The following is a 24,797-nucleotide window of genomic DNA, read 5'->3' as shown; positions in this document are numbered from 1 at the left end:
CAGTGACTCCCTTTCCCTCCACCATCCTGAGAAAAGCTCCTGTGTCATCTCCAGCTGACCTCCTCCATCCTTTTCCAGAACCCCCTTTCACAACCCGTCAGGGGTTTTCTGTTTGGTAGCTATCTGCTTTTCGCCAGGTCACCATCTCAACCCCCTGTAACAAGACATCGCAAATCACAGCCTTGTTAACAATGAAAGGTAAAACACGCATTGAAGACAAACCTATCCACAGGTTGTGAATTTTCATGTCCATTTGGGGATTAAAGGTTATTACCGGACATTAGGGCATTGTTTAAGTTTAAAGTTTATTTACTAGTGTCACAAGTAAGGCTTACATTAACACTGCAATGAAGTTACTGTGAAAATCCCCCAGTCGCCACACTCTGAAGCCTGTTCAGATACACTGAGGGAGAATTTAGCACGGCCAATGCACCCTAACCAGCACGTCTTTCGGACTGTGGGAGGAAACCGGAGCACCCGGAGGAAGCCCACACAGACACGGGGAGAATCTGCAAACTCTGCACAGACATCCAAGCCGGGAATCGAACCCGGGTCCCTGGCGCTGTGAGGCAGCAGTGCTAACCACTGTGCCGCCCCATGCCAGTTAGTGTGCCTAACTGCCTCCATGCCTCTTTCCCACCTTAATTCATCCCACCCCTAACACATCCTTCCATTCCTTTCTCCCTCATGTATTCATCTGACTTCCACATGAAGACAGTGTGAGCAGTTTTGGGGCCCATAGCTAAGGAAGGATGTGCTGGCCTTGGATGGGGTCCAGAGGAGGTTCACAAGAATGATCCCAGGAATGAAGGGTTTGTCATATGAGGAGTGTTTGAGGAGTCTGAGTTTATACTCGATGGAGTTTAGAAGGAGGAGGAGGGATCTAATTGAAACTTACAGAACACTGAGAGGCCTAGATAGAGTGGACGTGGAGAGGATGTTCCACTAGTGGGAGAGACCTGAAGTTGAGGGCACAACCTCAGAGTGAAGGGACGCTCCTTTACAACTGAGATGAGGAGGAATTTCTTCATCCAGAGGGTGGTGAATCTGTGGAACTCATTGCCACAGAGGGCTGTGGAGGCCGGGTCATTGAGTGTCTTTAAGACAGAGGGTTCTTGATCAATAAGGGGATCAAGGGTTACAGGGAGAAGGCAGGAGAATGAGGATGAGAATCAGATCAGCCATGATTGAATCGCGGAACAGACTCGATGGGCCGAATGGCCTAATTCTGCTCCTATATCTTATAGTCTTATGCTCTATCTATGCTATCCACCTCCACTCCATGTGGTAGGAAACTTTATGTGCTAACAACCCGCTGGGTGAAGAGGCTTATTGGATGTATTAGGGGCCATCTTGAGTTTATGATCCCCAGTTTTGGATTCCAGCCCCAACTATATGAAACCTTAAAGACCTCAATTAGGTCACTACTCTGTGTAAGGAGTCCCAGTGTATTCAGTCTTCCCCAATGGTTGTCTATCTCTATCCTGGGATCATCCTTCTCTGCACCTTCTCAACTGCCTCCTGCATGTAGAATCATCATAGAATCCCTACCGTACAAAAAGAGACCATTCGGCCCATCGGGTCTGCACTGACCACAATCCCACTCAGGCCCTACTCCCATATCCCTACATATTTTACCCACTAATCCCTCTAACCTACGCATCTCAGGACACTACGGGCAATTTTTTTTTAGCATGGCCAATCAACCAAACCCGCACATCTTTGGACTGTGGGAGGAAACTGGAGCACCCGGAGGAAACCCATGCAGACACGAGGGGAATGAGCAAACTCCACACAGACAGTGACATAAGCCGGGAATCGAACCCAGGTCCCTGGAGCTGTGAAGCAGCAGTGCTAACCACTGTGCTACCGTGCCGCCCCTTGTAGGGCCATTCAGCCCCTTGAATCTATTCTTTAAAGTTTTTAAAGTTTATTTTATTAGTGTCACAAGTAGGCTTACATGAACATTGCAATGAAGTTACTATGAAAATCCCCTAGTCGCCCCACTCCAGCGCCTGTTCGGGTACACTGAGGGAGAATTTAGCACGGTCAATGCACCCAACCAGCAGTGACCCATCTGACTGTATCACGGCAATCAGGACAGTGTAAAGTCCTCCATATGTGGTCCAGCCCAGGCTCAGCTAATTTTTAACACAAATTCCGATCCCATTTGTGAAATGAACCCTTGTGGCGCATGTGGAATTTTAACAGGCTGGCTAACCCGCGTTGCCACTTCCTATCCCTGCTCCTTTTCTGTATATGATGTGGAGATGCCGGCGTTGGACTGGGGTAAACACAGTAGGAAGCCTCACAACACCAGGTTAAAGTCCCAACAGGTTTATTTGGTAGCACGAGCTTTCGGAGCGCTGCTCCTTCTGTATAGACAGGCAGGGGCCGTGCTCCAAAAGCTTGTGGCTTGTGCTACCAAATAGACCTGTTGGACTTTAACCTGGTGTTGTGAGACTTCTTACTGTCCTTTTCTGTACCCTACATAGAAGAATCTAGCAACACGTTGACCGGTTAATATAAATACAATGTCCAAACCTCCTCCAGTTACTGGAAGTTTCAAAGGCAGGGACGATTTTTCTCCAGCAGTGCAGAGATGGAGGCCATTCGTCCCATCGAATCCATGCCAGCTATCTCCCATCAGTTCCATTCCAAACACTTCCTCTCCGCCCGAGTGCAGCCACATCCTACACGTGAGAGAGTGGATTTGATTTCATTTCGTGGGTTCGACTCGATCGAGCAATTATGCTGCCCTCCATCTCAAATTGTGCTCTTAAATTTTTTAACAGATTGGGTGTTTAGGTTGGGGAATTCCTCTGCTTTCAATGCTTGCCACTAGAAAATTACATGCATGTGTTATGTGTATGTGACATGAATGGGAAGTGTTTTGATATTTTTGTGAATGAAATGCTTTGTAGAGTAACCAAAACCTCTTTTGTAATGTTGCATTGACTGATGAAGGGGCTTGGCTGCCTCTGAAGCTAATGTCTTTGTTAATCTCAATAAACTCAACTTGCTGTGTTGCTAATGGATTCTTGTGTGGCTCAAATCGGCATTTCATATTTCTACTGAGTAGGAAGTCTTGGGACCCAGAGGGTTTTATTCTCGTGAGGACGTACGTGAGTTTGCACATTCTCTCCGTGTCTGAGTGGGTTTCACAGAATCCCCACAGTGCATTGGGCCCATCGAGTCTGCACTGAATCTCCAACACAGCATCTTACTCAGCCCAACGCCCCCACACTATCCCTGAAGCCCATGCAGTGCTAACCACTGTGCCACCTACCCACTCCCCTATGCAAGTGGCTAAGGTCTTTGGTAATGCCTGCGAGAGCAGATTAGACTTGAGTTTAACATCTCATCTGAAAGACATCCTTCTGTACTACGCTGGATTGTTATCTTAGATTCTATCAAGTCTTTGAGACACTAAGAGGCAAGTTAGCATGGCCAATCCACCTGACCTGCACATCTTTGGGCTGTGGGAGGAAACCGGAGCACCCGGAGGAAATCCACGCACATACAGGGAGAACATGGAGACTCCGCACAGTCAGTGACCCAAGGCCGGAATTGAACCCGGGTCCCTGGCACTGTGAGGCAGCAGTGCTAACCACTGTGCCGTGTGTCAATCTAGATTTGATTTGATTTGATTTATTGTTGTCACACGTATTGGGATACAATGAAAAGTATTGTTTCTTGCACGCTATACAGACAAAGCATACCGTTCATAGAGAAGGAAACGAGACAGTGCAGAATGCAGTGTTACAGTCATAGCTAGGATGTAGAGAAAGATCAACTTAATGCGAGTTAGGTCTATTCAAAAGTCTGATGGCAGCAGGGAAGATGTTCTTGAGTCAGCTGGTACGTGACCCCAGATTTTTGTATCTTTTTCCCGACGGAAGAAGGTGGAAGAGAGAACATCCGGGGTGAACATAGAACATAGAACAGTACAGCACAGAACAGGCCCTTCGGCCCACGATGTTGTGCCGAGCTTTATCTGAAACCAAGATCAAGCTATCCCACTCCCTATCATCCTGGTGTGCTCCATGTGCCTATCCAATAACCGCTTAAATGTTCCTAAAGTGTCTGACTCCACTATCACTGCAGGCAGTCCATTCCACACCCCAACCACTCTCTGCGTAAAGAACCTACCTCTGATGTCCTTCCTATATCTCCCACCATGAACCCTATAGTTATGCCCCCTTGTAATAGCTCCATCCACCCGAGGAAATAGTCTTTGAACGTTCACTCTATCTATCCCCTTCATCATTTTATAAACCTCTATTAAGTCTCCCCTCAGCCTCCTCCGCTCCAGAGAGAACAGCCCTAGCTCCCTCAACCTTTCCTCATAAGACCTACCCTCCAAACCAGGCAGCATCCTGGTAAATCTCCTCTGCACTCTTTCCAGCGCTTCCACATCCTTCTTATAGTGAGGTGACCAGAACTGCACACAATATTCCAAATGTGGTCTCACCAAGGTCCTGCATAACCAGCATAACCCCACGGCTCTTAAACTCCAACGCCCTGTTAATAAAAGCTAACACACTATAGGCCTTCTTCACAGCTCTATCCACTTGAGTGGCAACCTTTAGAGATCTGTGGATATGGACCCCAAGATCTCTCTGTTCCTCCACAGTCTTCAGAACCCTACCTTTGACCCTGTAATCCACATTTAAATTAGTCGTACCAAAATGAATCACCTCACATTTATCAGGGGTAAACTTCATTTGCCATTTTTCAGCCCAGCTTTGCATCCTATCTATGTCTCTTTGCAGTCTACAACAGCCCTTCACCTCATCCACTACTCCACCAATCTTGGTGTCATCAGCAAATTTACTGATCCACCCTTCAGCCCCCTCCTCTAAGTCATTAATAAAAATCACAAAGAGCAGAGGACCAAGCACTGATCCCTGTGGCACTCTGCTAGCAACCTGCCTCCAATCCGAAAATGTTCCATCCACCACCACCCTCTGTCTTCGATCAGACAGCCAGTTACCTATCCAATCGGCCAACTTTCCCTCTATCCCACACCTCCTCACTTTCATCATAAGCCGACCATGGGGGACCGTGGGGCCCTTAATTATGCTGGCTGCTTTTCCGAGGCAGCGGGAAGTGTAGACAGAGTCAATGGATGGGAGGATGAGGTCAGTGCTGACCTCAAATGTGAAGTCTTTAGGGGAGGCTCGATAGGGAGCGAAGGATATATTCTAATGGAGTTGGATGGGAGGAGGCTCTTGTTGAACATAAACACAGGGCTGGAACAGTTGGGCCACATGATAGGTGACCGTTGACTATGTCTATCAGAAAGCTATTCAGTCCATGGGGGGGAGGCATCACAATCGAAGCCTGTTCTCAATAAACATCCCTTCAGCATGCTTTTTTGATTTGATTTATTATTGTCACATGTATTAACATACAGTGAAAAGTATTGTTTCTTGAGCGCTATACAGACAAAGCATACCATTCATAGAGAAGGAAACGAGAGAGCAGAATGCAGTGTTACTGTCATAGCTAGGGTGTAGAGAAAGATCGACTTAATGCGAGGTAGGTCCATTCAAAAGTCTGATGGCAGCAGGGAAGAAGCTGTTCTTGAGTTGGTTGGTACGTGACCTCAGACTTTTGTATCTTTTTCCCGATGGAAGAAGGTGGAAGAGAGAATGTCCGGGGTGTGTGGAGTCCTTAATTATGCTGGCTGCTTTGCCGAGGCAGCGGGAAGTGTAGACAGAGTCAATGGATGGGGGGCTGGGTTGAGTGATGACCCTTTGTAGTTTCTTGCAGAGAAGGAACCATACCAAGCTGTGATACAACCAGAAAGAATGCTTTCTATGGTGTATCTGTAGAAGTTGGTGGGAGTCATAGCGGACATGCCGAATTTAGTCGCCTGAGAAGGTTCCAGCAGGGATCACTCCAGGTTTGGCGGGATGTCCTGCTTGCCTCGTTGTACCCACCCGATTGAACCCAACTAGCTCAATCCAACACTGGGGCCCAGAACCTTTGTGGGACGCAGTCAGTGTCTTGGTGCTACCCTGCACCATTTCACATACCCAGAAGCTGCGCATTTCTCACCTGGACTTCCAACCTGGGCTCTAGTGAGAGACATACAGCGCAGAAGCTCTGAGTCCTCCCAGTACAGTGTGAAAGCTCTGAGTCCACCCAGTACAGAGTGAAAGCTCTGTGTCCTCATAGTACAGTGTGAAAGCTCTGAGTCCACCCAGTACAGAGTGAAAGCTCTGTGTCCTCATAGTACAGTGTGAAAGCTCTGTGTCCTCCCAGTAAAACACAGCAGCATCTGGGGACATGCATCCCAGTCCTCCCACCCACCACCGTACTTATAGCACTGGCAGCTGTAAAAGTTGGTAATGGTAAAGATCTTAGCCACTTGCATAGTGGAGTAGATAAGTGGCACAGTGGTTAGCACTGCTGCCTCACAGCGCCAGGGTTCTGGGTTCAATTCCCGGCTTGGATCACTGTCTGTGTGGAGTTTGCACATTCTCCCCGTGTCTGTGTGGGTTTCCTCTGGGTGCTCCAGCTTCCTCCCACAGTCCAAAGATGTGCAGGTTAGGTGCAATGGCCATGCTAAATTCTCCCTCAGTGTACCCAAACAGGCGCCAGAGTGTGGCAACTAGGGGATTTTCTCAGTAACTTCATTGCAGTGTTAATATAAGCCTACTTGCGACAATTATAAAGAAACTTAAAGAATGGGTCGGAGGGATGTCAGGTGTGGAGGGGGGAAATGGGAATTTTAGTGGGTCTAAAGGATAGTCGTCGAGTGGGGGTGTGGGAGGGTCATCGAGTGGGTGCTCAGGTGAGGGGGTTAGTCAAGAGGGGGAGTCGGAGGAGTTAGATGGGGGGGGGTTACCTAAGAGGGGTAGTCCGGGGAGAGCGGAAGTGTTTGGGGGTGAGAGGTTATTCGGGTGTTGGGGAGGTAGTGGGGGGGTCAGGAGAAAGGGGGATAGAGAGGGTAGTCGGGGGAGGGTGTTTGGGGATGGAGAGGGTAGTCCAGTGGCCAGGGTTTCAGGAGTGGGAGAATAATGGAAGTTAGTAAGAAGGAGGGGGAATCCAGTGGGAGATCAGGGATATCAGTACTCTATTACTCAGGAGTTGAATGTGGATTTAATTCCCGGTTGCCAGGTAACTATTCTTCAAATAGTTCAGAGCCATCTGAGATTGCAATTTAAATTGGAGCTCCAGATGGTTCCCGATGCGGGATAATTGTCCCTCGGAAGTTTGAACTTCCTGGGTAATTTCCATATAGTCCTTACAGGGGTCCTTCAGCGTCTGGTTAGGGAGCGTGCCTCTAACCAAGCTGCCAGGCAGAGCTTTCTGTTGATATGACCAAGAAAAAGATACAAAAGTCTGAGGTCATGTACCAATCGACTCAAGAACAGTTTCTTCCCTGCTGCCGTCAGACTTTTGAATGGACCTACCTTGCACTAAGTTGATCTTTCTCTCCATCCTAGCTATGACTGTAACAGTGCATTCTGCACTTTCTCCTTTCCTTCTCTATGAACGGTATGTTTTGTCTGTATAGCGCGCAAGAAACAATACTTTTCACTGTATCCCAGTACATTGAGTGGCACAATAGTTAGTATGGCTGCCTCACAGCGCCAGGATTCCTGGCTTGGGTCACTGTCTGTGCGGAGTCTGCACGTTCTCCCCGTGTCTGCACGTTCTCCCCGTGTCTGCGTGGCTTTCCCCCGGGTGCTCCGGTTTCCTCCCACAGTCCAAAGATATGCAGGTTAGGTGGATTGGCTATGCTTAATTGCCCCTTAGTGTCAGGGGGATTAGCTAAGGTAAATATGTGTGGTTATGGGGATAGGGCCTGGGAGGGATTGTTGTCGGTGCCGTTCGATGGGCTGAATGGCCTCCTTCTGCACTGTAGGGATTCTATGAGACAATAATGAATCAACTCAACGACAGTAAGTTACAGATGGCACAGAGGGGCAGTAGTTCACACTGCGGCCTCACGGTGCTGGGGACCTGGGTTCGATTCCTGGCTCGGGTCACTGTCTGTGCTGAGTCTGCACATTCTCCCCGTGTCTGCGTGGGTTTCCTCCGGGTGCTCCGGTTTCCTCCCACACTCCAAAGATAAATAAAGTGAATAATAAAGTTTATTTATTAGTCACAAGTAAGGTTTACATTAACAATGAAGTTACTCTGAAATTCCCCTAGTCACCACACTCCAGCATCTGTTCGGGTCAATCCACCCTAACCAGCACATCGCTCGGACTGTGGGAGGAAACCGGAGCAGCCGGAGGAAACCCATGCAGACACGGGGAGAATGTGCAAACTCCACACAAACAGTAACCCAAGCCGGTGATCGAACCCGGGTCCCTGGCGCTGTGAGGCACAGTAAGAAGTCTCACAACACCAGGTTAAAGTCCAACAGGTTTATTTGGTAACAAATACCATAAGCTTTCGGAGCACAGCTCCTTTGTCAGATGGAGTGGAAATCTGTTCTCCAACAGTGCACAGACACAGAAATCAAGTTACAGAATACAGTGAGGCAGCAGCGCTAACCACAGTGCCACAGGTTAGGTTGATTGGCCATGATAAATTGCCTCTTGGTATCAGGGGGATTAAGAAGGGTAAATATGTGGGGTTAAGGGGATAGGGCCTGGGTGGGATTGTGGTCGGTACAGACTCGATGGGGCGAATGGCCTCCTTCTGCACTGTAGGGATTCTAGGATTCTATCTGATATAGTTTCTAAAATACTAAAACGTGTAAGTAATTTCCAATATATTTGTTTAAAACCCCTTTTAAAGCTTTCCCCTGGTGTCTAATGAATGGCAATGGGAGGGAATGGATACAATTGTCACTGTAGCAATTCCAGTTTGCAACACTTCAGCTGTGGCAGCATTGAGAGTTCCGCTCGGAGCTGCCACAGCTCCTCCCTCCCTCCCTCTGAGGGCTCAATCCGCTCCTCTCCCCGGGACAATGAGTGTGGAGGCGCTCAGGTACCAGCGGGGCAGCCTGTCCATCCTGGATCAGCTGCTGCTGCCCCAGCGCACTGTGTACCAGCAGCTGGCCGGGGTCAGAGCTGCCTGGCAAGCCATCCGAGACATGAAGGCAAGTGCGCAGGGCCGGATACACAGCGGAGTGGGCCTTTGAGATTCAGAGAGAGAGAATTACAGAGTGTGACTGTGTACAGAGAGAGAGAGTAAACACAGTAAGAAGCCTCACAACACCAGGTTAAAGTCCAATAAACCTGTTGGGACTTTAACCTGGTGTTGTGAGACTTCTTACTGTGTTTACCCGAGTCCAACGCCGGCATCTCCACATCAAAGAGAGAGTTACAGAGTGTGCCTGTGTGCAGAGAGAGAGGGCCTGTGTGCAGAAGGAGAGAGTGTGCCTGTGTACAGAGGGAGAGAGAGAGAGTGTGCCTGTGTGCAGAAGGAGAGGGAGAGAGAGTGTGTGCCTGTGTGCAGAGGGAGAGAGAGAGTGTGTGCCTGTGTGCAGAGGGAGAGAGAGAGTGTGTGCCTGTGTGCAGAGGGAGGGAGAGAGTGTGTGCCTGTGTGCAGAGGGAGAGAGAGAGTGTGTGCCTGTGTGCAGAGGGAGAGAGAGAGAGAGTGTGTGCCTGTGTGCAGAGGGAGAGAGAGAGAGAGAGTCTGTGTGCAGAGGGAGAGAGAGTGTGCCTGTGTGCAGAGGGAGAGAGAGAGAGAGTGTGTGCCTGTGTGCAGAGGGAGAGAGAGTGTGCCTGTGTGCAGAGGGAGAGAGAGTGTTACCTGAGTGTAGAAGGAGAGAGAATGTGACTGTACAAGAGCCCAATTTTCTCCAATTTTCGGATTGGAGGCAGGTTGCTAGCGGTGTGCCGCAGGGATCAGTGCTTGGTCCTCTGCTCTTTGTGATTTTTATTAATGACTTAGAGGAGGGGGCTGAAGGGTGGATCAGTAAATTTGCTGATGACACCAAGATTGGTGGAGTAGTGGATGAGGTGGAGGGCTGTTGTCGGCTGCAAAGAGACATAGATAGGATGCAAAGCTGGGCTGAAAAATGGCAAATGGAGTTTAACCCTGATAAATGTGAGGTGATTCATTTTGGTAGGACTAATTTAAATGTGGATTACAGGGTCAAAGGTAGGGTTCTGAAGACTGTGGAGGAACAGAGAGATCTTGGGGTCCATATCCACAGATCTCTAAAGGTTGCCACTCAAGTGGATAGAGCTGTGAAGAAGGCCTATAGTGTGTTAGCTTTTATTAACAGGGGGTTGGAGTTTAAGAGCCGTGGGGTTATGCTGGTTACGCAGGACCTTGGTGAGACCACATTTGGAATATTGTGTGCAGTTCTGGTCACCTCACTATAAGAAGGATGTGGAAGTGCTGGAAAGAGTGCAGAGGAGATTTACCAGGATGCTGCCTGGTTTGGAGGGTAGGTCTTATGAGGAAAGGTTGAGGGAGCTAGGACTGTTCTCTCTGGAGCGGAGGAGGCTGAGGGGAGACTTAATAGAGGTTTATAAAATGATGAAGGGGATAGATAGAGTGAACGTTCAAAGACTATTTCCTCGGGTGGATGGAGCTATTACAAGGGGGCATAACTATAGGGTTCATGGTGGGAGATACAGGAAGGACATCAGAGGTAGGTTCTTTACGCAGAGAGTGGTTGGGGTGTGGAATGGACTGCCTGCAGTGATAGTGGAGTCAGACACTTTAGGAACATTTAAGCGGTTATTGGATAGGCACATGGAGCGCACCAGGATGATAGGGAATGGGATAGCTTGATCTTGGTTTCAGGTAAAGCTCGGCACAACATCGTGGGCCGAAGGGCCTGTTCTGTGCTGTACTGTTCTATGTTCTATACTGAGAGTGACTGAGTGTAGAGGATGAGAGAGAGACTGTAGAGAGAAAGAGAATTCAGATGGAGGGAGAGAGTGTGACTGAATGCGGAGGGAGGGAGGGAGAGAGAGAGAGAGACTGAGTGCAAAGGTCTAAAACGGAGTTTTAAGTTTATTTATTCATGTCACTGCAATGAAGTTACTGTGAAAATCCCCCAGTGCCACACTCCGGCACCTGTTCAGGTACATGGAGGGAAAATTTAGCATGGCCAATGCACCTAACCTGCATACCTTTGGGAGGAAACCGGAGCACCCGGAGGAAACCCACGCAGACATGGGGAGAATGTACAAACTCCACACAGACAGTGACCCAAGCCGGGAATCAAACCCGGGTCCTTGGCACTGTGAGGCAGCAGTGCTACCATGCCAGAACTATCTGCTCTTCACACTCTGACCCACTCTACGCAACCCCTGTCTCCAGATGTAGCACCCCCCCCTTTCCTCCAGTCCCATCTCTTTCCCTAAACTCATACATCTCCAACCCACCCCCACCAACCCACCCTTGCCCATAAGCCTTGCGGCTGTGCCTCTCAGGGTCCCCTCGTCCTCCAGCTGTGACTGGCAAAGGATCTTGGTGTAAAGGTCTTGCCGCTCTAACCCCGGGCTTTGTTCTGACAGGTGAGAGGTGCCCCGGCAATCGCCATCGTCGGATGCCTGAGCCTTGCCGTGGAACTTCACCAGCGCGAGGATGACGTCAAGGAAGACTTGGCGACCTTTGCCCTGGAGTCACTGGACTATCTGGTGACCGCCAGGCCCACAGCGGTCAACATGGCGCAGGCAGCGCGGGAGCTGTCTGACTTTGTGGCGAGCGAGGTCAAACGGCCGGACTCCACCGCTGAGAGTTTGAAAGAAAAGTGAGTGAAGGCGCGAAATGGGTTTGCCATCCAGCTAACCAGCCCTGCACCCCTCCTACCCAGCACTGCACCCCTCCTACCCAGCACTGCACCCCTCCTACCCAGCACTGCACCCCCCCTACCCAGCACTGCACCCCTCCTACCCAGCACTGCACCCCTCCTACCCAGCCCTGCACCCCCCTACCCAGCCCTGCACCCCCCCTACCCAGCACTGCACCCCTCCTACCCAGCACTGCACCCCTCCTACCCAGCCCTGCACCCCTCCTACCCAGCCCTGCACCCCCCTACCCAGCACTGCACCCCCCTACCCAGCCCTGCACCCCCCTACCCAGCACTGCACCCCTCCTACCCAGCACTGCACCCCTCCTACCCAGCACTGCACCCCCCCTACCCAGCACTGCACCCCCCCTACCCAGCACTGCACCCCCCCTACCCAGCACTGCACCCCCCCTACCCAGCACTGCACCCCCCCTACCCAGCACTGCACCCCTCCTACCCAGCACTGCACCCCTCCTACCCAGCACTGCACCCCTCCTACCCAGCACTGCACCCCCCCTACCCAGCACTGCACCCCTCCTACCCAGCACTGCACCCCCCCTACCCAGCACTGCACCCCCCCTACCCAGCACTGCACCCCTCCTACCCAGCACTGCACCCCCCCTACCCAGCACTGCACCCCCCCTACCCAGCACTGCACCCCTCCTACCCAGCACTGCACCCCCCCTACCCAGCACTGCACCCCTCCTACCCAGCCCTGCACCCCCCCTACCCAGCCCTGCACCCCCCCTACCCAGCACTGCACCCCTCCTACCCAGCACTGCACCCCTCCTACCCAGCACTGCACCCCTCCTACCCAGCACTGCACCCCCCTACCCAGCACTGCACCCCCCCTACCCAGCACTGCACCCCCCCTACCCAGCACTGCACCCCCCCTACCCAGCACTGCACCCCTCCTACCCAGCACTGCACCCCTCCTACCCAGCACTGCACCCCCCCTACCCAGCACTGCACCCCCCCTACCCAGCACTGCACCCCTCCTACCCAGCACTGCACCCCTCCTACCCAGCACTGCACCCCTCCTACCCAGCACTGCACCCCTCCTACCCAGCACTGCACCCCTCCTACCCAGCACTGCACCCCTCCTACCCAGCACTGCACCCCCCTACCCAGCACTGCACCCCCCCTACCCAGCACTGCACCCCTCCTACCCAGCACTGCACCCCTCCTACCCAGCACTGCATCCCCCCTACCCAGCACTGCACCCCCCCTACCCAGCACTGCACCCCTCCTACCCAGCACTGCACCCCCCCTACCCAGCACTGCACCCCTCCTACCCAGCACTGCACCCCTCCTACCCAGCCCGTCTCCAAATCCCCATAACCTCCTTCAGTAAAGTTTATTTATTAGTGTCACAAGTCGGTTCTCATTCACACTGCAATGAAGTTACTGTGAAAACCTCCTAGTCGCCACACTCCGGCGCCTGTTCGGGTACACTGAGGGAGAATTTAGCACGGCCAATGCACCCTAACTAGCACGTCTTTCGGACTGTGGGAGGAAACCGGAGCACCCGGAGGAAAACCCACGCAGACACGGGGAGAACGTGCGGACTCCCCAGCCCTACAACCCTCCCAGATCTCTGAGCTCCACCGATTCTGCCCTCCCAATTTCCTTTCATGTACCCATCGAGTCCAAAGATGTGCGGGTTAGGTTGATTGGCCAGGTTAAAAAATTGCCCCTTAGAGTCCTGGGATGTGTAGGTTAGAGGGATTAGCGGGTAAAATATGTGGGGGTAGGGCCTGGGTGGGATTGTGGTCGGTGCAGACTCGATGGGCCGAATGGCCTCCTTCTGCACTGTAGGGTTTCTATGATTCTATGAGCCTGGTCCACCGTCAGGGCTAGTCTTGGGTTCCAACTCCTTTTTCCCGCCCACTCCCCATTCCCCTTTATTCCCAGAGAGACCAAAACTCTGTCCACCCCACAGTCCTAAATATATTCAACGATGGAACATCCACAGCCCTCTGGGGTAGAGAATTCCAAAGATTCGCAATTCTTTGAGTGAAGAAGTTTCTCCTCATCTCAGTCCTAAATCATTCCCCCCTTATCCTGAGACTGTGTTTAGATTCCCCGAGCAGCAGAAACAATCCCTCAACATCCTCCCTGTTAAAACCCCCTCAGAATTCCGTAGGTTTGAGTGAGATTGCCTCTCATTCTCCTAAATTCCATAGCCTATAGGCCCAATTTACTCAGCCTCTGATCACTGGACAACCCCCTCATCCCAGGGACCAAGTTGCTGAATCTTTGCTGTACCGTCCCCAATGTAAGTCTATCCTTTTGCAAATGTGGAGACCAAAACTGCACACACTACACCCGATGTGGTCTTGCCACAGCCCTGTATAATTGTAACATGACTTCATTATTCCTGCACTGCAATCCCCTTGTAATAAAAGTCATTTGCCTTCCCCAATTGCTTGCTGCACCTACAAGCTAACTTTCTGCGTTCCTTGTACAGGCTCACCCAAGTCTTTCTGAACATCCATGCTTCCAAGTTTGTCACCTTTTTTTCTGTTCTTACAACCAAAATGAACAATTCACACTTCACAAATTACACTCCCACCTGCCATCGTGCTGCCCACTCACCTCACCTGTCCATATCTCTTTGCAGTCTCTCCCTATCCTCTACCTTCCTAGCTAGCTTTGTGTTAGCATCAGACATGGATACACTACTCTCTGTCTCTGTAACATCCCCACAGCCTACCTTCCTAGCTAGCTTTGTGTTAGCATCAGACATGGATACGTTACTGAGCAGAGAATAGACCCAACGTTTTGAGTCTAGATCACCCGTCGTCAAAGCTAACGAAGTCTCTCTGAGTCTGCTCTGATGAAGGGTCATCCAGACTCGAAGCATTGGCTCTATTCTCTCCTCACAGATGCTGTCAGACCCGCTGAGATTTTCCAGCAATTTCTGTTTTTGTTTCAGATTCCAGTATTCGCAGTATTTCGCTTTTAACGATACATTACTCTCCATCTCTGTATCCTCCCCGCAGTCTACCTTCCTCGCTAGCTTTGGGTTAGCATTGAACGTGGTTACATTACTCTCTGTCTCATCATCTAAGTCATCAAAATAACTAGTGCAGATCTAAGCCCTGGAATTCTTTTCCTAATCCTCTCCAACTCGACACCTCTCTCTCCTGCCTTCAGACACTCACTGATCTTATGTGACTCGGTCTCAAATCCTGTTTATTTTTAAATCCTTTTGTGGGATGTAGGCATTGCTGGCTGGTTATCCATTGGGGGGACCTTTGAGAGTCATCCAGTGACTCCAGGCCAGGTCAGACGGCAGATTTCCTTCCCTAAAGGGGTATTAGTGAACCAGATGGGGAGGCGATGGCCTAGTGGTATTATCGCTGGACTATTAATCCAGAAACTCGGCTAATCTCTTGGGGACCCGGTTTCGAATCCCGCCACGGCAGATGGTCAAATTTGAATTCAATAAAAGATATCTGGAATTGAGAATCTACTGATGACCATGAAACCATTGTTGGAAAAACCCATCTGGTTCACTAATGTCCTTTGGGGAAGGAAATCTGCCGTCCTTACCCGGTCTGGCCTACACATGACTCCAGAGCCACAGCAATGTGGTTGACTCTCAACTGCCCTCTGAAATAGGCCGAGTGAGACACTCAGTTCAAGGGCAACTAGGGATGGGCAATAAATGCTGGCCCAGCCAGCGACACCCATGTTCCACACATTAATTAAATTTAAAAATTTACAACAATTGAGAATGGTTTCATTGTAACTTTATAATTCAAGATTTTTTAAACTTCAATTCAAATTGCACCATCTACCATGGTGGGATTCGAACCCGGGTCCCCAGAGCAGTTATCCTGGCTCTCTGGGTTACCAGTCCAGTGATAATACCACTACACCACCGCCTCCCCTGATACCCTGCCCGTGAAGTGCCATGGGACATTTTACTATGTTAAGCAAGCTACAGAAAGTGGTTATAAGACCATAAGACATAGGAGCAGAATTAGGCCACTCGGCCCATCGAGTCTGCTCCGCCATTCAATCATGGCTGATATTTTTCTCATCCCCATTCTCCTGCCTTTTCCCCATAACCCCGGATCCCCTTATTAATCAAGAACCTATCTATCACTATCTTAAAGACACTCAATGACCCGGCCTCCACAGCCTTCTGCGGCAAAGAGTTCCACAGATTCACCACTCTCTGGCTGAAGAAATTCCTCCTCATCTCTGTTTTAAAGGATCGTCCCTCTCGCCTGAGGTTGTGCCCTCTGGTTCTAGTTTTCCCCAACTAGTGGAAACATCCTCTCCACGTCCACTCTATCCAGGCCTCGCAGTATCCTGTAAGTTTCAATGAGATCCTCCCTCATCCTTCTAAACTCCAATGAGTACAGACCCAGAGTCCTCAACCGTTCCTCATACGACAAACTCTTCATTCCAGGGAATTCAATCTTGATTCAGTCTTGATTCAACATCCACCCTGTTAAATGTTAAATCGGGGGCAATCTTCATTCAATCTTGTGAACCTCCTCTGGACCCTTTCCAAGGTCAGCACATCCTTCCTTAGATACGGGGCCCAAAACTGCTCACAATACTCCAAATGGGGTCTGACCAGAGCCTTATACAGCCTCAGAAGTACATCCCTGCTCTTGTATTCTAGCCCTCTCGACATGAATGCTAACATTGCATTTGCCTTCCTAACTGCCGACTGAACTTGCACCTTAACCTTAAGAGAATCTGTTCTCTTAAGGATTATTGAGAATTATGTCTGTTCAGCAATGTTTGCACTATTAAAAAAAAAGCACCAGGTTTTCCTGATGTCCTGGCCAACATTCCTCCCTCGAGCAATAATTTTTTTTGGCAGAGGAGGAGGAGGAAACAGGCGAACTGGTTCGGCCATTTTCACTGAACAGTTCAACAGTAACTGGATGAATCTCGTCCCATCGGACCGGGTCGGGATTTGAACCCGGGTCCTGTGATGAAATTACATGTGTTAACCTTATTCAGTAGCTAATCCTGATCAAAGCTTTTATTTCTCCTCTGACCCCATCCTTCCCCACCCCCCCCCCCCCCCTCCCCCAAAAAAAGTCTGATCTCCAGAATCGAGGGCCTGTTGGAGAAGGACGTCAGCAACAACAAGTGTATTGGAAGCCATGGTGCCGAACACATTCTCTCCAGGGCAAAAACAGATAAAGTAATAATCCTCACGCATTGTAACACTGGTTCCCTCGCAACAGCCGGATATGGAACAGCGCTGGGTAAGAGCCTTGTTCTTTTGTGAACTCCTCAATGCCCGTTGGGGGTGGGCCTTTTACTTTTCTCTCTGATACCCTTGTCTCAATTCTCTCTCCTGTGTCTCATCTCTCCGTATCTCCCTCACCTCCCCTCCAACCCAAAAGCTTCCTCCATCCTGTGCCACATCTCTTTGTATCTCCTTCACCTCTCACCCTGACGCAATAGCTCCCTCTCTTCTGTGTCGCATCTCATAGAATCCCTACAGTGCAGAAGGAGGCCATTCGGCCCATCGAATCTGCACCAACAACAATCCCACCCAGGCCCTATCCCCATAACCCCATGCATTTACCCGAGCTAGTCTCCCTGACATTAAGGGCAATTTAGCATGGCCAATCGACCTAACCCACACATCTTTGGAGTGTAGGGGGAAACCGGAGCACCCGGAGGAAACCCACGCAGACACGGGGAGAACGTGCAGACTCCACACAGGCAGTGACCCAAACCGGGAATCAAACCCGGGTCCCTGGCGCTGTGAGGCAGCAGAGCTAACCACTGTGCCAACGCGCCCGCCCCTTTAGAAAGAGGCCATTCCGCCCATCGAGCCTGCACCGACAACAATCCCACCCAGGCCCTATCCCCGGAACCCCACACATTTACCCTGTGAATCTCCCTGACACTAAGGGGCAATTTAGCACGGCCAATCCACCTAACCCGCAAATCTTTGGACTGTGGGAGGAAACCGGAGCACCTGGAGGAAACCCACGCAGACATGGGGAGAACGTGCAAACTCTACATAGACAGTGACCCGAGGCCGGAATTGAACCTGGGTCCCTGGCACTGTGAGGCAACAGTGCTAACCACTGTGCCACCATGCCACCCCTATCTCTCCATATTTCTCTCACTCTGGCCCAATATCTTCCTCTGTCCTGTGTCTCATCTCTCCGTATCTTCCTCACCTCTCGCCCTGCCCCAATAATTTTCCGGGATTTCTGCACACCAGTAGTTCTTGCATCTTCCGATTTCGTTCCCTGCAATTATCCGGCCCTTACGGATAAGGAATAGGAACTGAAGGCAGGGTCTACATTCATTCAAGTTGCATCTGGTCTCCCACTTCGACTCCATATTCCCATCTTATCCCAACATCCCAAAGCTCTGGAATTCCCTCACTAACAAAACTCTCTCTTCTGTTTAAAACCTACTCGAGTCAGCACTCCTAATCTCTCCTCCTTGTGGGCTGGTGTCGAATGTTGTCCTATCACCCGGTGCGGAGAGGGGAGGGTCGGGATGGCGACCTCCTCGTGAACCTGCTCCTGGGCCTGGCGAAATGCGCCATTTACCGGTCCAGGCAGCGGGCGATCGAGGGGGCCGTCCATCCTGACTGTCTTCCCCTCTACCGCGGCTATGTTCGCGGCCAGGTGTCCCTGGAGAGGGAGCATGCAGTGTCCACGGGCGCGGTTGACGCCTTCCGCGCCCGTTGGGCACCGCAGGGGTTGGGGTGCGTTATTGACCCTGACAATCACATTTTAATTTGATGTTTTTAAGTTTCCTTTGTACTTTGATTTCTGTTCGGGCTGTTCCCCCTCCTTTTGGGGAGCTGCCCCTTTTACTTTGTCCTGACTTAATCTGAGTTTGTTTATTTGGTTTGACCTAAAAAGAGGGCAAGGCACGTTGTGATGGGGAGTGGCTATATTTCGACAACATTTGGAGTTTTGCGAGCAATTTTGGGCCCCGTATCTAAGGAAGGATGTGCTGGCCTTGGAGAGGGTCCAGAGGAGGTTCACAAGAACGATCCCGGGAATGAAAAATTCGACATATGAGGAGCGTCTGAGGACTCTGGGTGTGTACTTGCTGGAGTTTAGAAGGATGAGGGGGGATCTCATTGAAACTTACAGGAAACTGAAAGGCCCGGATAGAGTGGACGTGGGGAAGATGTTTCCATTAGTCGGAGAGACTCGGATCCGAGGGCACAGCCTCAGGGTGAAGGGATGACCCTTTAGAACCGAGATGTGGAGGAATTTCTTCAGTCAGAGGGTGGTGAATCTGTGGAACTCATTGCCACAGAGGAGGCCGGGTCATTGAGTATTTAAGACAGAGATTGATAGGTTCCTGATTGATAAGGGGATCAAAGGTTATGGGGAAAAGGCGGGCAAATGGGGTTGAGAGACTTATCAGCCATGATTAAATGGTGGGGTAGACTTGATGGGCCGAATGGCCTAATTCTGCCCCTATAAATGTGAGGTTTTTTTTTACTCAATGACATTTACTCGTTTCTCAGGTGTGATACGGTCCCTGTGGTCCACGGGGCGCCTGGAACGTGTTTACTGCACGGAGACCCGTCCCTATAACCAGGGGGCGAGACTCACCGCTTACGAACTGGTGCAGGAGAAGATCCCTGCCACCCTGATAGCCGACAGCATGGTATCCGTGGCAATGAAGGAGAAGGGAATATCAGGTAATTCCTCAGACCCTGCGCAACCTCTCAGCACCCGGCAACTGGAGGAATCTCCCTGGCAGGCAGCAGGGTGAAGTTGGCACGTGGCCAGGCTTATTGGCGTACTTCCAGAGTTACCTTTACCCTTTCTCACCTCCCCAGTAGGTTGTGCCTCTGATGCTAATATGGTTGAGAGCGGATTGCTAAAGTATCTTAACCAGTTGGAAACTGGTTACTCACTCAGCTTATAACCCCCACACTATGTTGGGAATCCCAAACAAAGCATTTTTGTCCAGTTTTTTGTAGCATCACAGAATCGCTACAGTGCAGAAGCAGGCCATTCAGCCCATCGAGTCCACATCACCTCTAACAGAGTATTTTACCTAGGCCCACCCTATCCCCATTACCCCACGCATTTACCCTGCTAATCCCCTTAACCTGCACATCTTTGGACACTAAGGGGCAATCTAGAATGGCCAATGCACCCTAACCTACACATCTTTGGACACTAAGGGGCAATCTAGAATGGCCAATGCACCCTAACCTGCACATCTTTGGACACTAAGGGGCAATCTAGAATAGCCAATGCACCCTAACCTACACATCTTTGGACACTAAGGGGCAATCTAGAATGGCCAATGCACCCTAACCTACACATCTTTGGACACTAAGGGGCAATCTAGAATGGCCAATGCACCCTAACCTACACATCTTTGGACACTAAGGGGCAATCTAGCATGGCCAATGCACCCTAACCTACACATCTTTGGACACCAAGGGGCAATTTAGAATGGTCAATCCACCTAACCAGCACAGGGCAGCACGGTGGCACAGTGGTTAGCACTGCTGTCTCACAGCGCCAGGGACCAGCGTTCGATTCCCGGCTTGGGTCGCTGTCTGTGCGGAGTCTGCACATTCTCCCCGTGTCTGCGTGGGTTTCCTCCGGGTGCTCCGGTTTCCTACCACAGTCCGAAAGACGTGCTGGTTAGGGTGCATCGGCCGTGCTAAATTCTCCCTCGGTGTACCCGAACAGGCGGCGGAGTGTGGCGACTAGGGGAATTTCACAGTAACTTCATTGCAGTGTTAATGTAAGCCTACTTGTGACGATAATAAAAAATAAACTTAAAATAAATAATAAACGTTTCCAGCTCTGGCAACATTCTTGTCAACCTCCTCTGCACTCTCTGCAGAGCAATTATGATTTGATTTATTATTGTCACATGTATTGGGATACAGTGAAAACTATTGTTTCTTGCGCGCTATACAGACAAAACATACCGTTCATAGAGAAGGAAGCGATAGAGTGCAGAATGTAGTGTTATAGTCACAGCTAGGGTGTAGAGAAAGATCGTAATGCGAGGTAGGTCCATTCAAAAGTCTGATGGCAGCAGGGAAGAAGCTGGGAAGATGTCCTTCCTCTATCACGGTTATGGTCTCCGGTCCACACTAACTGTCCTGGCTTCTAACAAGGACGGGCATGGTCGTTGTTCTGAACTGTTGGTCCCAACCTAACTTGTTGACCTTGGCGTGCAGCTGTGGTGGTGGGAGCAGACCGAATCGTGGCTAACGGGGACACCGCCAACAAGATCGGAACCTACCAGCTGGCCATCGCGGCCCGTCACCACGGCATCCCCTTCTACGTGGCGGCGCCCAGCACCTCCTGTGACCTCGCCCTGGAGAGTGGGGAGCAGATTGTCATCGAGGAGAGACCGGGGGCGGAGCTGACAGACGTGAACGGAGTCCGCGTTGCCGCACCAGGTGAGGGAGGGGAGGTCGCGCTTGGAGGTTAGAACGCTGTGGCGGCTATTCGGCCTATCGAGTCTGCACCAAGTCTCCGCAAAAGTCTCTTCACCCTGGGCGGCGGATATCAATGCGTGTATACTGGGTTTCCCCAATGGCTTTGTTGGTGGATTTCATTACCTTAAATGAGGGTGTAGTTGCCCAGGCTAAGGAGCTGGTGACACGGGTTCGAATCCCACCACAGCAGCTGGTGGAATTTAAATTCAATTAATAAAATCTAGAATTGAAAGCTAATCTCATTAATTGTCATCAAAACCCATCTGGTTCACCTTTAGGGAAGGAAATCTGCTGTCCTTACCCGGTCTGGCCTACATGTGACTCCAGAGTCACAGCAATGTGGTTGACTCTCAATTGCCCTCTGAAATGGCCCAACGAACCACTCAGCTCAAGGGCAATTAAGGGATGGGCAATAAATGCTGGCCCAGCCAGTGTCGCGCACCACCCTATGAGTGAATAATTTTAAAAATCATTCATGTTTTCCCCCCAACCATCACCAGAGGTTTGAGCACTTAGTCAATCTTTCTGATCAAACCAATAGACTGAATCAAATTAACTGAGGGGCAAATTAAAAGGGGCAGCCCCCAAAAAGAAGGGAGCCGCCCAAAACAAAAAAAAACAAACCAGAACGGAAACTTAAAACATCAAAGTAAAATGTGGTTAAAGGGGTCGATGATGCACCCGAGCCCCTGCGGTGTCCAATGAGCACAGAAGGCCTCGAAGTAAGAGTACTCAGTGTAGGCTAACGCTCCAGTGTTGTAATGAGGGTTCTAATTTCTCTCTCTCTCTGTTTGTAGGTATAGGTGTGTGGAATCCTGCGTTTGACATTACACCTCACAACCTCATCACAGCGGGAATCGTTACTGAATTTGGTGTCCATGATCCGAGCGAACTTCGGAAAGTGCTGCTTGACAAAACCCTCCCGACCCAACACACAATTCCTACTATCCCACGCTGATGACGTGTTTCCTCGTTACCTTGTCGCAACTCCCAACTTTCCTTTTTTTTCATAATTCTGTATTAAAACCTAAAGCCTTACTTATTTCGGTGGCACATTGAGATTACCCATGAAACCATTGTCGGAAAAGCCCATCTGGTCCTTTAGGGAAGGAAATCTGCTGTCGTTACCCGGTCCGGCCTACATGTGACTCCAGAGCCACAGCAATGTGGTCGACTCTCAGCTGCCCTCTGAAACGGTGGCACACTGGTTAGCACTGCTGCTTCACAGCGCCGGGGGCCCGGGTTCGATTCCCGGCTTGGGTCACTGTCCGTGCGGAGTCTGCACGTTCTCCCCGTGTCTGAGTGGGTTTCCTCTGCGTGCTCCAATTTCCTCCCATAGTCCAAAAGACGTGCTGGTTTACACGGCATTGGCCGTGCTATATTCTCCCTCCGTGTACCCGAACAGGCGCCAGAGTGTGGCGACTAGGAGATTTTCACAATAACTTCATTGCAGTGTTAACGTAAGCCTACTTGTGACAGTAATAAATCAACTTAAACTTACTAAGCCTCGCTGATAATGTGTTGCCGTGTCACAACTCCCAACCTGCCTTTTATTTTTAACAATTCTATATAAAATCCGAAAGCCTTCCTTTTTTTTTCCCTGAACTTTTTAGCTACACCAGTCTCTGCTCCTTACTGAGTCTTTATTTTACCCCACAAGGTGATAATTCCATCCATGTTCCCTGCTTTCTAGAATCTTCCACGCCAGCAACCATGACCTCAAGATTCCTTCTCCCGTTGTGCATTTTTGTCCATCCTTGATTGGATTGGTGGTTCTTCACCTGAACGATTGCATTTAAATAAAACAGGTTTGGTAAGGCCTTACACGGATCAATTTGCCTGCTCTTTGCCATGATTTCCCATAGAGCACAGAAAGAGACCATTTAGCCCAAATGGGCCATGTCAGCGTTTATGCCCCACATGAGCCTCCTCCCATCTTTCCTCGTCTAAACCTATCTTTGCAACCTCCCTGTTCCCCTTTCCCTTGTCTAGCTTCCTGCTAAATGCATCTATCTATATTATTCACTCCCTGTGGGAGCAAGTTCCACAGTCTTCCCACTCTTGAATAAAGATGTTTCGCCTGCATTCCCTATTGGATTTCTTGATGACTGTCTTGTGTTGATGGGGAAGATGATGGCACAATGGTAACATCACTGAACTAGTAATCCAGAGGCCCAGGCTCCAGCTCTGGGCGACGCAGGTTAGCGTCGGGGGCAGCACGGTGGCACAGGCCAGAATGTGTAATTTCACATTAACTTCATTGTAATGTTAATGTAAGCCTTACTTGTGATTAATAAATAAACTTTTTTTAAAAAATCTCGCCACAGCTTGGTGGCACAGCAGTTAGCGCTGCTGCCTCACAGCGCCAGGGACCCGGGTTCAATTCTGGCCTTGGGTGACTATCTGTGTAGGTTTGCATGTTATCCCTGTGTCTGCGTGGGTTTCCTCCAGGTGCTCCGGATTCCTCCCACACTCAAAATGTGTGGGGAGATGGATTGGCCATGCTAAATTGCCCTTTAGTGTCCAAAGATAATACGTTAGGGGATTAGTGGGGTTACGGCGATAGGGCACGGAGTGAACCTTGATAAGACCTGTTGGTGAGTCGTTGCAGACTTGATGGGCTGAATGGCCTCCTTCACTGCTGGGATTCTATAATTCTACAGGCAATAACTGCAATTTGAGGGTTTTTAAAAATTTATATCTGGGAGGGAGGGCTCTGTTGTTATGAAATGACCCATGAGGGAATAAATGATTGCCTGGAATGTGGTGCTTATTGACTGATCGAAACTGTAGCTCTCTCCATGAAGGCCATTCAGCCCCTCGAATGCCCAGAGCTATCCAGTCAGGCCCATTCCTTATCCATAGAGGGTGGCCATCTTGTAAACAGCAGAGGGACATCAGGTCAATGGGACAACGTCAACATTTCCTCCCCGCCTTTTCACAAATAATTCGATTGTGCATAAAAGGAAAGAAATTTGAATTCTGTGACGACGATTACAATCTTGGGGTGTCCCAAAGCCGATGTTTTAGTCCTGACTGAGTTATGGTCTTTGAACCAGGATTCTGGGATCTTCCTGTGCAGTGATACCAACTGGGATGGCAACATTTGGCTAAGATCAAGTGTAGTATCGACATGCTGTGCTTGGTTGACGTCATTAGGTTACATTTTAGCTTTTTTTTTCTCATTTTCTTTTCTTTATTATTCAAGCTACTTTAAACCATTCAAAAAAGAATCATCTCGAGCAAGGTTTACATTGTATCGAGCTGTCAACAGTGGTACAGATGGAGGCTAACTATAATATCAGCTTCTTTTAAACAATGAAGTATAATACAAAAGAAACAATTGAAGCAATTTTTAAAAGCGGCACCTTTTGGCTAAGATGCAAATGAGATCAAGCCTTGGAGGAGGCGCAATGTCTACTCCAATCAGCTTGGATCATGTAGATCAATCCCAGGACAGGAGGAGAGAGCCCCGTCTTGTCCGCCTGGATCGGGAATGTTTCAACTTGTTGAGACTCTGAATTGGACTTGATTAGATTGAATTGGAATAAAAATACAAAATGCCCTTCTCTATCCCCCTAAAAAGAGGACAACCCCCCTCTCCTTTGCCCCTCTCTATCCCAC

At 50.0% G+C, this 24,797-nt stretch overlaps 2 protein-coding genes across 2 annotated transcripts in view; both read left to right on the top strand.

Moving 5' to 3' along the window:
• The window catches only part of LOC144507710 (AP-1 complex subunit mu-1-like), a 387,219-nt gene that overhangs the window by 38,682 nt on the left and 323,740 nt on the right, over positions 1-24,797 (top strand). The window lies entirely within an intron of this gene.
• mri1 (methylthioribose-1-phosphate isomerase 1) lies at positions 8,872-23,483 on the top strand. Its single transcript, XM_078234891.1, has 6 exons — positions 8,872-9,070; positions 11,451-11,686; positions 16,799-16,968; positions 19,221-19,397; positions 20,910-21,134; positions 21,971-23,483. The coding sequence occupies exons 1-6, from the start codon at positions 8,939-8,941 to the stop codon at positions 22,129-22,131; spliced, it is 1,101 nt and encodes a 366-aa protein (XP_078091017.1). The 5' UTR covers positions 8,872-8,938; the 3' UTR covers positions 22,132-23,483.

This window comes from Mustelus asterias, chromosome 19, assembly GCF_964213995.1.
Source record: "Mustelus asterias chromosome 19, sMusAst1.hap1.1, whole genome shotgun sequence".
Classification (NCBI taxonomy): Eukaryota; Metazoa; Chordata; class Chondrichthyes; order Carcharhiniformes; family Triakidae; genus Mustelus; species Mustelus asterias.
The sequence above is the reverse complement of the archived record's forward strand: the minus strand, read 5'-3'. Positions and strand labels throughout refer to the sequence as shown.

Bases quoted from the DNA above. Each gene is read 5' to 3' on its own strand.
- mri1 (XM_078234891.1), top strand. From the start codon at position 8,939: ATGAGTGTGGAGGCGCTCAGGTACCAGCGGGGCAGCCTGTCCATCCTG. The intron at 9,071-11,450 runs GCAAGTGCGCAG...TTGTTCTGACAG, and splicing joins AAGCCATCCGAGACATGAAG to GTGAGAGGTGCCCCGGCAAT. The intron at 21,135-21,970 runs GTGAGGGAGGGG...CTCTGTTTGTAG, and splicing joins AGTCCGCGTTGCCGCACCAG to GTATAGGTGTGTGGAATCCT.